A 13,751-nucleotide genomic window follows, 5' to 3' on the forward strand; every position below is an offset into this window, starting at 1 on the left:
AGACATTTCAACAATTGAAATGGTTTTAGAAATTACGGTATGACATGGGGTTTTTTTTTTGCTGCTTTGAGAAGGTGGGAGAAAATGTGATTTCTTTAACTCAGCTTAGGGCACAGAATGTTACATGGTGTGAAAGTACGTCCCACATATATTGTCAGTATTATTATATGCTACTTGAGATTTATCTTAGAGAAGACATTCCCATTCTTAGACACCAAGAGTGGGAGTATGCTATCTTTGTCGGCATCTTTGGGGTTCAAGACTGCTTATAGATATCAAACTAACTATATCACTCTATAAAGTGCGTACAATGTGGACTAGTAAGCAGAGGCGACCCAGGCCAGCCAGGCGCCCTATGCGACCCAGCCAGCCAGTTCGCCCCAACTTACACCGTCACACGTTGTGTGCTTACGCACATGTGTTGGGCTGACGCCATTCTCCAGCACAAGTTGTGTCTGGTGAGCAGTTGAGTCTGGTCTAGGAGTAGGCAGAAGAGGCAGCTGCCCAGTGCCTCCCAATTAGTGTGTCCTAGGCAGCTGCCTCTTCTGCCTACCCCTAGTTCCGGCCTTGCTGTATTTACTCTACATTGTACTGGGACATGTACAGTTTCACTGGGTATCTCCCCATCCTTTAGTAAACTGTAGTTGCTGTAACTGTTGCTGGCATTACTGGTTTGAATTACACAGTGGGGGACCATTCCAACCTTTAGGCGTGCATGGGATGGTGGCATGCTGGGGTACTAAGGGGCCGATTCACTAACTTCGAGTGAAGGATTCGAAGTAAAAAAACTTCGAATTTCTAAGTGTTTTTTGGGCTACTTCGACCATCAAATGGGCTAGTACGACCTTCGACTACGACTACGACTTCGAATCGAAGGATTCAAACTAAAAATCATTCGACTATTCGACTATTCGATAGTCGAAGTACTGTCTCTTTAAGAAAAAACTTCAACCCCCTAGTTTGCCATCTAAAAGCTACCGAACTCAATGTTGGCCTATGGGGAAGGTCCCCATAGGCTTTCCGAAGTTTTTTTGATCGAAGGATATTCATTCGATCGTTGGATTTAAATCCTTCGAATCGAACGATTCGACGGATTTTATAGTTCGATCGCACTATCTACGCTAAAATCCGATTTTAATTCCCAGTCGAATATCGAGGGTTAATTAACCCTCGATATTCGACCCTTTGTGAATCAGCCCCTAAGGGTTGTTTCAGTGCAAGGTGGAGTAGGGGCAATGCTGTGTTGGCTACTGACAGGGATAGTTTTCTGCCAGATACTTAGAATTTCAGCAGGGTTTCACTGGTCAGCAGCAGCCTACCATAGCAAACCATGAAACTGGTAGCTATAAAAGATCAACTGAGGAATTTTGTGCCCCGACCCTGTATTTGTACAAATAAATACATTAAAAATTCATTTATTAATTCAATGTCAGTGATAGTTCTGGCTGGTACCAATGGTGGGTTCTTGTAGTAACTAGGGCCCGTATAATTTTATGGTTTTACAATAAGAACTTCTGGTTTCACAAAATGAATTTATGAGTAATAGTTATATTCTGTTAAATAAATATTAGCTGTGGGCCAGTTATTAATGAGCATAATAGTTCAGTAAAGCATTGCGTCAAGTATCAAACTTGGAATTTGTACCACTTGGGATGAAATTCATACATTCAGCTTGTTGGTGTGGCTTGTTCTTTAAAACTGCATCTCTAGCATAATGTTGCTACATATTGTATTACTTATTGATGCCAACAATTTCAATACTAAACCTACATTATTTTGTAAGTAGAATTCACAATAAATGTTTACATGTGTCACCTAAAGGATGATTAAATTACAACTACTACCTTATAATACCAGGTAAAAAGTGTAGCCCGTGTACAGTGTGTCCTAGACTTCTGGTGCTAGTGGTGGGCAATTCAAAAAATGCCTGATTGGATGCTCCAAGTTTCGACTTCCATCCCTATGTTAGATATTATACTGAAAATGTAAGTATCTTTTTTCTACCCTTACACTGAGGGTAAGTGCCCCCATAATATGTCTGGGTTCAGAGAAACACATAGGGGCCCATTTACTTAGCTCGAGTGAAGGAATAGAATAAAAAAAACTTCGAATTTTGAATGTTTTTTTTGGCTACTTCGACCATCGAATGGGCTACTTCGACCTTCGACTACAACTTCGAATCGATCGATTCGAACTAAAATTCGACAGTTGAAGTACTGTCTCTTTAAAAAAAAACTTCGACCCCCTAGTTCGCCACCTAAAACCTACCAAAGTCAATGTTAGCCTATGGGGGACGGTCCCCATAGGCTTTGCTATCTTTTTTTGGTAGTAGAAAAATCGTTTGATCGATGGATTAAAATCCATTTTTTAATCGTTTGCTCAAACGATTTTACGTTCAATCGAAGGAATTGCAGTAAATCCCTCGACTTCGATATTCAAAGCCGATGGATTTAACTTCGACAGTCGAATATCGAGGGTTAATTAACCCTCGATATTGGACCATAAGTAAATTTGCCCCTTAACCTCATGTATTTGAATGTATTACTTATACTTTATACACCCTAAACTGGCAACTACACTTCGGCTAAAAAAGGATATATTTCCACCAATACCTCTTGAAGATCATAAGTAATTCCTTAATTTTCTGGCTACAACCATGTCTTATAGTAACAAAACTTTCATAATTGAAATTGCATTGGAATTTAAGGAAACTTTTATTTTACTTATAACTTTATGCCATGCAGACCTGAAATCTGCCCCCATGCTTCTATTGTAAGAGTTAATCAAAAAGTACAAAATATTTGCGAATGTAGCAAACATACTCTCTCACTTGGGAACAACATATATTTTAGTTGCAACTTTCCTCCAAACATCTCAATAACATGCATAAAGAATGACATTTGTGCTGGCAAATTAGTTATTTTTATGCCAGTTACTACATTTTGATACCTATCCGCAAAGAATATTTGACCTTTATCCATAACTAATGAGGCTTTTATTAATTGGAATGCACCTTTTCACGCTTGAGATGTAAGTCAGCACTAATGAAAAACACTGATTCTAATGAGTAATGCTTGCCAAACTGTATGCAGACCGATAGCTAGAAATATAATCCCCTAATTAGAAGAAATTGTTCATTAATGTGTTAGGGGAGGCTTAGCGGTAATTAAAACCACAACACCCACCCAAAAAATCTAAGCAAGAGGGCAGTAATTGGCGAACTAATGTAGAAAAGCCACTATTACACACGCTGCTGATATTGCAGCTATTTAGACCAAATGTGTATATTTCTGTGAATCTCACTTCTAAGGTTTGCAATGTGTACACTAGAGAACAACCACTGGGAATTCTTTTCCTGAGCGGTTTGGCATTAAAAAATTTGGACGTTGATTAAAATGTCCTACACCAATTTTGCAGACTTCTTGTTTTAGAACTGTGTTAATGGCCTATTTGCTGTCAATAACTGAGGCACACTTGTCTTCAAATCATGGCACCTCTCCCAACAGTCAGGCATTGTGGTGGTGCTAATTCCCTGAAATGTCGAGACACACACCTCCAGACCATTGTCAGAAAAGAAAGAATTGCAAATGTGCGCTGCTTTTATTCTTCAGAGTTAGGGTACACCTTTACTCAAGGGCAGGTATAATAAAACTTCTTAACAATAAAGTTATATTTCTAAACTATTCAAAGCTCAGAAGAGGAATGTATTGAAGAGAATGCAAATAACAGAAAACGTAGCCAAACAGAGAACATACCTATCTGTCGTTTTACATAGACATGAATTATGTAATAAAAGACACTACGTTTGCCCAAGGGCAGTAACAAATAGCAACCAATCAGCAGGTAGTATTTACTGTCACCTGTTCAAATGCTAACATCTTATTGGTTTGCTATGGGTTACTGCTTCTGGGCAAACTTAGTGCCTTATATTACATATGGGGGCAAATGGTGTTAATTTAATCATTAGATCTGGACCCATGGTAACAGGGAGCATACCCTCTTTTTTACAATGTATGTAATTGTATAGATATAAAATTCCAAATAAAATATGGAGGGATTGGTCACTTTTGTATGTTTATAAGCATTAGAAACCATCAGAAAAATACAAATTTTATGCCGCTTTTATTCTACAAAAACTGTGTATCATAAGCCTGAATATATAACAAGAGGAATGGTCCGCAGAATAAAGGTACAAAGAAATCCTGCATGGTGCACTTTTACAGAACCATGTCTTTAATTCATATCAGGATAACTAAACTCTGCTTGCACCTAATACACTAAGGGGCCCATTTACATAGTTCGAGTGAAGGAATAGAGGAAAAAAAGTTAGAATTTCGAATGGTCGAATATGGCTACTTCGACCATCGAATGGGCTACTTCGACCTTCGACTATGACCTTCAACTTCGAAACAAACGATTCGAACTAACAATCGTTCGACTATTCGACCATTCGATAGTCGAAGTACTGTCTCTTTAAAAATTTCTTCGACCCCCTAGTTCGCTACCTAAAACCTACCGTGGCCAATGTTAGCCTATGGGGAAGGTCCCCATAGGCTTCCTAACAATTTCGTTCGATCGTAGGAATAGTGCAAAATCCTTCGACTTCGATATTCGAAGTCGAAGGATTTTACTTAGACGGTCGAATATCGAGGGTTAATTAACCCTCGATATTCGACCCTAGGTAAATGTGCCCCATAAAGTATAAGTAAACATTTTAAAAAAAGAATTTAAAATTGCTTAGGGTTCTTTTTTAAGCACGTTTGCAATTTACATTCATTTTTTTTTCAGTTTCAGAGCATCTTAATGAAGACATATTATGTAAAAAAGAAGCATGTGCCAGTGCATTAAGATATAGAAAGACTGTGTTTTAAAAAGATGATTTCTGGTTACTTTATTGAAAATTTATGCAAAAATCCTACTAGCCCCACCCATATGTTCCACTTCCTGCTAACTCCTTTCCTAGGCTGTGCAGGGGAAGGCCGCATTCAGCACACTCGATAGGAACCAATCAGCAGATAGGCTGACCTGATAGGGAACTGAAGCCTGTCTTTGTTTGTGTGACTGCAGGGCTGGGATTGGCTGACCCCTTATACTGTGCTTCTGGCAGGGACCATTAGGACAGGCCCACCCCTCATTTTAAACATGGAGAGTGACTGTAGCAGATCTATTTTTTTTGAAGATAATATTAAAGGGGTGGTTCGCCTTTAAATTAACTTTTAGTATTTTATAGAATGGCCAATTCTAAGCAACTTTTCAATTGGTCTTCTCTATTTATTTATTTATTTTTGTAGTTTTTGTTGTTTGCCTTTTTCTTTGGATTCTTCTCAGCTTTCAAACAGGGGTCACTGGCCCCATCTATACATTTTAAAGTTATTGCTACTTTGTATTACTCATCTTTCTATTCAGGCCTCTCCTATTTATATTTTAATCTCTTATTAGACTCAGTGCATGGTTGCTAGACTAAATTGAACCCTAGCAACCCGATTGCTGAATCCGCAAACTGGAGAGCGGCTGAATAAAAAGCTAAATAACTCAGAAACCACAAATAATAAATAATGAAAACCAATTGCAAATTGTCTCAGAAAACCACTCTCTACATCATATTAAAAGTTAATTTGAAAGTGAACAACCCCTTTCATTTACAGCCAAAAGTAAAATGTAAAAGGTAAAAAGCTTTACTTCTCCTATAAGGGTATGCTAAGAAGAATTTTTGCATTTGCTGGAATGCTCTTTGTTTGCCATATTGCAAGTGAAACTGACCTGAAAATCATGGATAACTGAGGTCAGTGTCTAAACAAAATATGTTAAAAAATATATACAAGTGATATCCCTCGTGTAGTCTTGATGATTTGGCAAAAGGCTGAATTATGGATAAAAAGATATATACATATATTGTAAAGCACTGTGTATCTTGTCGGCGCTATATAAATAAATGATGATGATGAAGTGATGATATATATGTAGGTTTAGTCATTAATTGCATTAAAGAGTATTTAAATGTACTATGTGCCCACCAGACCTTGTCTTTTACCAGAATCTCACCCATTAGAGAATTCCGTCTGGGAAACATTGATTTAGTACATACAAGGCTAACAGATTACACTGGTATGTAATGTAATTAGGTGAGTGACGAATGTGATGGTCTCAACATCATCAGTCCCTCAACTGCTTTTTTTGTATTTCTATCCAGTCGCCCATATCATCATTTATCATCATCATCATTTATTTATATAGCGCTGTCAAGATACATATGACTATTACAAGCACTGGCTGACTAAACCATGCATGTAATACCATATTATGAAAATAAAAAAAAAAGTATGAAATGAAATAGTATATTGCACTATATATATTACCCTTGGCTACATTGAAGTAGTCGTATAACAGAGCAGGTTGATGACAGTGGGATTTAAAGCAGTAACTGGGGATTGAGAGAGGATCTCAAATACGCCTCTAACATTAGAATTCATTCCCGTGGATCTGTCTAAAAATCTCAGTGAGTTTTATACAGGGAACTACTAACTCACAGCTAAAATCATGTATCATATAATTTAGGTAGGGGACCTGTTATTCAGAATGCTTGGGACTTGGGGTTTTCCATCATTGTTAAAAATCTGGATTATTTGGATAACGTTGAATCTATGGGAGACAATCAGAGCTTTTTGGACAACGTGTTTCTGGATAATGGATCTCATACCTGTATGTATAATATAAGAGAATGCTTTTTTCCCCAGATTAATTTGTTCTTTCTCCCATCCAGCATTGGTCCGGATTAACCAGCACTATGTAAATAAAATATTCTTAAGGGTTACTATGATGAGTAGACTGTGATTCACTCTTTCCAGAGCTATTGTGAATGGATTTTTCATTCTGAATGACAGGCCACTCACTGGCTCACAATGTGTTTTTTTTCTCAATTGTTGCCTTTCTGAGAAATGGACTTAATCATTCACAAACTGTGGTTTGGAGGGGGCATTGAGAGGTGTAGTTCGCCAGCTAAAGGACCAAGGCTGGTGGTGGGAAAATGAAATAACATCCCATTTGATTCAGTGAGTGTGCCACTTCAAATGGGCAGAGCTTTACAGGGATAACTAACTTCTGCCCAATGTACAGACACAGAGCCTATATGCCATGGACTTACTCCTATTGTACTGCTGGTAAGTAGTCATATTGTTTTCACAGTGCCACCCATGTGTAGCCTAAATGCCAAATTGCATGTCCATGATGCTTTTATAATGCAGAGTATTCAGTGTGATTACTGTGCAAGACAATAGTCTCATGTAGGTGTCAGTAGTAATTCTGCATGTGATTTGTCAGGGTGGGCATGATACACATTTATATGGGGGCAGCTCATACACCCCAATGCCATTTCCATAGGGGAGATTGCTTCTTATAGGCTGATGCGAGTATGAAGAGCATCCCCCGGCAGTAGCAGCGACAGCAGCGACAGCAGCACATCCCACTTGAGCTGCTAAGTGAGACTTTGCCAGTGTCAATGTCCAAGCGACGCCCCTGCAGTGGGAAGATCCATCCTGGGCTGCGCTCCATGCGAGGAAACTTTAGAGAGCCAACGTGCATTACTAATACCCAGCAGCCCCTCTCCCAGCCAGCGGATGATCGCTCAGTATCGCCTGTACTTTGTAGCACCATCGCTCCACGCTTCTCTGTGCTTGCAGCCAAAGCCTTCACCTCCCACATCTGTTTGTCTCCCAGAGCTGCTTTCCCTGTGTAAATAACTGAGCTTACACGCGAGTGCCGGTTGTTGCACAGACCAGTCCAGATTATCTGCGATTTTGAGGGCAGGAGAAAGAGAGCGGGAGAGATTCATGAGATCTGGGGACCTAACGTGATTGCGGTGTGTGAGATGCTGGAATGGCTTTGCCTCGTATCTTGGGCTGATTGTCTGTAAGTGGCTCGGGCACAAGTTCGGCCGAAGGATTCGAGCCTCGAGGATGCGGGGATCTGCCGGCAGGAATATGTTGCAGGTCTCCTCTCTCCTCCTCAGCCTGGCAGCAGCCTTTTCTAGAGGTAAGGAGCCTTCTCCCTGCCATTACTTTCTGCTTCTTGTTATTTCTTCACTTGCTCTGTGAGCAGCGATTCAGTCGCTCAGTCTGCGGGCGGCTGCTGAGTTTGGTCACAGAATCGGCCGACAGGTTGTGCAGGTGGGAAAGCAGACAGCAAGTTGTCATATCCACATGTCCAGGCTGCTCACATCTGCACTTCACTTGCCTGCTGTTCCCCAACTGTTCCTGTAGAGCTGCTTCTACCATTGCCTTCTGATATGTATGTGAATATATACTGTATATAAAGACAAAAACAAAACTTCTAAAAAACGCCTTACCCTTTAAACAAAACAGGGATTGTTTGTCCATGTATTGCAATATATTTAAGCTGGCCAACTACGTCAAAGTCATATATATATATATATATATATATATACACATACACAAATACAAGAGGTCCTCTGTACTCAACCCATTATCAATAATGGGTATTTTGTGGTCACAGCATCATTGTACTCCCGCCTCATCTTTTGTAAAAATTAGTGGTGAGCACAACTTTACCTTGTTTGTTACAGTATATATATATATATATATATATATATATATATATATATATATATATATATATATATATATATATATATATATATATATATATATATATATATAGCGATAAGGAAGATAAGCACTCCAATATTACTGGTCAATAATCATTTATTCCACTGTGCATACCAACGTTTTGGTCCTTTATCAAGGATCTGGACTGTATATATATATATATATATATATATATATATATATATATATATATATATATATATATATATATATATATATTCAACTTGTGGCAGCCGCACTCCAATCCAGAATCTTTCAATCAAATCAGGGTGCAGGGTCCAAAAATATATTATATATATATATATATATATATATATATATATATATATATATATATATATATATATATATATATATATATATATATAAATGATAAAGGTCCTAATAAAGGACCGAAACATTGGGATAACAGTAACATGGGGAAATAAATAAACTTTATTAATTATTCAATTATGGATTGCTGGTATATATGTATACAGGATACAATACTATATATCTCTATTTATTTAGTGTTCCTGTTTTTCTAGCTCTAGCTCTAGCTCCAGTAAGAGTGAAAGGCATTGCATTCAGTGATGGTTACAAAACAAGGGTATCAGAGGACTGTATTTAGGTGCAAGTCCAGTTTATATGAATAGGTAAAGTCTATTCATAATTTATATAAGGGCTGTCTATCCTTCAAACTCCAAGCTGTTGCTGAACTAGAACTTTGCAGAATCATCTGTAAAGCAGGGATTTAGGGCTAGTCCACACGGGGAGATAGCGACGCGTTTGCGGTCGCGGCGACAAAGCGCCGCGACAGTCGCCGCGACCGGCGCAGGCGACAGTTTTGTATGGGCGCCTATGTAAAAACGCCTGTGCTAACCACACGAGTCGATGCGCTTTGCAACAGTCGCCTGAAAATGCCTCGCCAGGCTTTTTCAGGCGACTGTTGAAAAGCGCATCGCCTCGTGTGGTTAGCACAGGCGTTTTTACATAGGCGCCCATACAAAACTGTCGCCTGCGCCGGTCGCGGCGACTGTCGCGGCGCTTTGTCGCGGCGACCGCAAACGCGTCGCTATCTCCCCGTGTGGAATAGCCCTTATAGTTCAGCCACAGTTGGACAGCTGGAGGTCAGATTAACCATTGGGCCCCAGGCTGGGTCTTGTGCTCTGGGCCCCGTCAACAGTAAGTGATCTGCATTAAGAGATTATGTTTGTTTCTTCCAGTAAATGGTTTGTGCCAAGCTTGCTGTAACTTTGTGCATTTGTGTTGGCAGTCACAGTACCGGTGAGTGGGGAATATTCTTGTACAAATAAGCTCAGTTTTTAGTATCACTGAACATTCCATTGTTTCATGTAGTCTCTTACTGACAAATGACACACATACCAGGATAAGCTGGGTATTTGTTGGAGTTAATGAATCTTACTTATGTATGGCTGATATTGACTCTGGCGCTTCTTTGCATCTATAGGATCATTCATCTGCAGTAGTAGAAATAATGACCGGCTTCATCCCTCCTAGCATAGGGCTATGTATCAGTCATGAGCTGCACATCCCACGTAACCCTTTGAGTCTGTCCTGCTGGAAGTTGCTGTGCCTCGACACAGGGTATATATATATTATATGGGTCACAGAATTCTAGTTTGTGTTCATTCATGGCTAAACTGTCAGCGATGTTGGTAGGCAGAGGTTAGGGCAAGGTGATCATTATAGTTGCACCTTGGACCAGGAAACTAAATAGCTGTGCCTCCCCTCATACCCTTTAATATTGTAGTCCGCCCCCCTATGTGATGTTACAATGACACCACTGTTTTATACTGACAGATATATTTTATTTGCACTTATGTATGTCCAGACACAAAGCCCTCCAGCTGTTGTTAAACTGCAACTTCCACCATTCCACTGACAGGAGATTTGCAGTGTCACAGCTGGGGGGAGGCATGTTTTATAAACATGATTTATCTAACCCCTCCAAAAAAAGGGGGCACCATCCTCACTGGTTTCCCAGGGACCCCAGGGAAATATGTTGATCTTAACTTAATGAAGGAAAGAGAAAAGGAAGGGTGGGGGCTGAGAGGCAGAAGTAATGTCTATATATACTCATCATCTCATCAAGCTATGATCTGTTTGCAAACGCAATGAGCTTCTGCCACTGCTGGGAGTTTCTGGCACAGTAACATCATATGCAGGATTAGAAAGCTCATGTCTACCTTTTTATGTGGCTTTAGTGAGCTGAACGCACGGCTGTTAGCCAGAGGCATACCTCACATATCGGCATTTACATCTTAAACGTGAGAACGAGAATTTAGAAAGAAGAATGAGGGTAGGAAGTAAAACTACGCTGGGAATACATAAACTTCCCTCTGCTCTGATTTCAATTCTAGATTTTTATTTATAAAAGAAACCAGCAGCCCGAGAGTGCCACAGAGTACATTGTTGCTTCATGATGGATTTGGTTCTCCCTAAAGCTCTATATGTTGATTGACAGCTGTGGGCAGGAACTGATTGATTTGGACTATTTTATTTATTTTTTGGGTAAATTTCCCTAATTTAGCAAATGATGCAGCACCAGACAGTTGCTCGCTGCACACTCACTCCCTGACGGGTTTCTAAAATCCATGTTGTGTGAACAACAGTTATAATTACCGTTTCAGAGCACTGTTTGTAGCGTTATCTTGGGAAATATTATATATAGGGAGATTTAAAGGGATAATTGCAGTTCCGTTGCCAGGCTGGGAGTCCATTCTAAAGAGAGAACATTTCTATTATTCAGACTTACCCGCTCAGTGACAAATGGATGGACACAGGGTGATCATCTTCATGTAGATACTAAAAAGTCAATTGTTAAACATTACAATATGTACTTTGTACCTAAATCAACATTTCTTCCCACAGAGGAGCCAGAGAAAAATGTCATTTTCCGACCTTACTCTAAAACTGTTGAAAGGGAAAGTTAAAGGAAAACTATACCCCCAAACAATGAAGGTCTCTATAAAAAGATATTGCATAAAACAGTTCATATGTAAAACCCTGCTCCACGTAAATATCCCATTTTCATAATAATATATTTTTTTAGTAGTATGTGCCATTGAGTAATCATAGATAGAAAACTGCCATTTTAAAAAATAAGGGCCGCCCCCTGGGATTGTAGGATTCATGGTGCACATAAATATACCTAAAAAACCATATGTTAGGTCACATGAGCCAATTAACTGACTGTTATTTGTCATTTGCTTCCACACTTCTTCCTGTTACAGTTAGAGCTACAGTATTTCTGGTCAGGTGATCTCTGAGGCAGCACACAGACCATCACAAAATGGTGGCTCAAGGCAAGAGATGTTAAAGGACAATATTTACAATATTCCAGTTTGATAAGATTCTTTAATATGCTACTTTATTTGATATAAACTATCTGTTGCTGAAGTATTCATTTTGGGTGTATAGTTTTCCTTTAAAAGCTAATATGAGGCCTTTTGGTATTTCAATTCTTTTTTTAATGGTGGGTTTCATTTTAGACCCAAGTGAGCTGTTGACTGACTGTTTGTAATTATTATCTTGAATATGGAGTGAAGGCATGTAAAGAGAGAGTGTTCATTTACTGACATAGGTAAAGTTCCACTTAGAAACCAGTGAGATTGTTGCGTTCATTTGTAGAACTTGTAGTACACTGATAAAGACCAATACTTGATTTTAGGACATTGCCAATGTATGCTCACATGCCCAATACCTGTGTTTTATGTCATAGCATTTGGGAGCGTTAGGCCATTTTTCTGCTGGCTTCCCAGGTTATAGAGCAAGAAGAAGTTAAAGGAAAGGGATAAAGAAGGCTGTAGACAGCAGTCTGAAAGGCAATGGAATCGTAAGGAAGGCTGAAACTGCAAATTGATACCTTCTACACTTTCACTGAAGCTAAGGACGGTGCAGCAGGGAAATAATTCTGTATTCACACTCAAAGGTAGAAGGGAAAATGTAATGCGGGGGCTTGGGAAATATGTTATGAATACAGGGCCAAATGCCTGGATGAACAGCCCCTAATACAGAGGATGAGACAGCTGATTGATTTCTACTCACTTGAAGAAATACATTTATAACGAGACATTGAATGAGTCTTGTGTTTCATTAAAGGGTTTCTGAATCACCAACTGGCTGATGTGGACTCCGACATTGGTGATATTGAATATCATGTTACTGCACACAACTATGGTTATTTTTATGTAACCATAGCAGCCCCGACTACAGTTTCTCTGGAAATGCTTTCATGCAAGTTCTACAACTGTGCCTCGCAACTGCTGCTCTCTCAAAATGTTCCACACAAAGGGACTTATAATTATTGCACATGGCTATGGCACAAACACCAGACTCAGTATTACGCCACTCTCAAATTCCACAGTAACTGTAGCAAGACTTCTGACAGTTCTTCTTTTGGTTGGGGGCGACTGAAGTGCAAATTTGTGCAGTTAAGTGCACCCCATACTGGGGTTGGTCCTGTACATCATCCCTCTGATTGGCCCACAAAGATTTCTAACACCTGTCTTAATGGACACCTGGATTCTTTGCATGGATTGACCTGGCAAATTGAAGCAAATTGGCATATGAACTAGGTATAGCATGACTCTTGAATGTTTTCAGTAATCCAGTATTATATAGCAGATGATTTAACAGGAAGACTTTGTGCTATGCACTTCATGCCTTGCATTGTAGGCATCAAGATGAAAGCTAGCCATGGATGCTTAAGGCTATGATAAAGGTCGAGTATTGGAGTATTGAAATGTTGCATTTTTTTAAAGCCATGAGAAGCTAATCAAGGCTTTTTAAATATATATTCCTCAATGGTGCTGTCTTCTACATTTTGGTGTTTAAGTCTATGCCAAATGGTGCCTATGATGTGCCTGAATCCATTCCTGGTGCTACTTATGAACATATATGGGAAACATCTTACATTGCCATCCCTGATGCTTTTCAATTTTGGGACTTAAGTAAGGGAGTTCTAGTACTATTAGGTGTTTTCCATTGAAGTGAATGGGAATCAACAAGTAAGAAGGGTAAAGGATGGTTAATGTGTGGTTATAATGTTAATAAAGAGGATGTTGTTGCGTGAAAGCATTGGGAGATGTTAGAGGTTGACGCTATATATGTTTCACGGTACATACC

At 39.3% G+C, this 13,751-nt stretch overlaps 1 protein-coding gene across 1 annotated transcript in view; it reads left to right on the plus strand.

Moving 5' to 3' along the window:
• Positions 1-7,059: 7,059 nt before the first annotated feature.
• tmem132d.L (transmembrane protein 132D L homeolog) overlaps positions 7,060-13,751 on the plus strand; it is a 431,717-nt gene continuing 425,025 nt past the window's right edge. Inside the window, exon 1 of the mRNA XM_041567229.1 lies at positions 7,060-8,028. Coding sequence (XP_041423163.1) covers positions 7,953-8,028 — 76 coding nt within the window. The 5' untranslated portion in view covers positions 7,060-7,952. The remainder of the gene's footprint in view (positions 8,029-13,751) is intronic.

The sequence above is a fragment of the Xenopus laevis genome, chromosome 1L (assembly GCF_017654675.1).
Source record: "Xenopus laevis strain J_2021 chromosome 1L, Xenopus_laevis_v10.1, whole genome shotgun sequence".
NCBI classification, from domain to species: Eukaryota; Metazoa; Chordata; class Amphibia; order Anura; family Pipidae; genus Xenopus; species Xenopus laevis.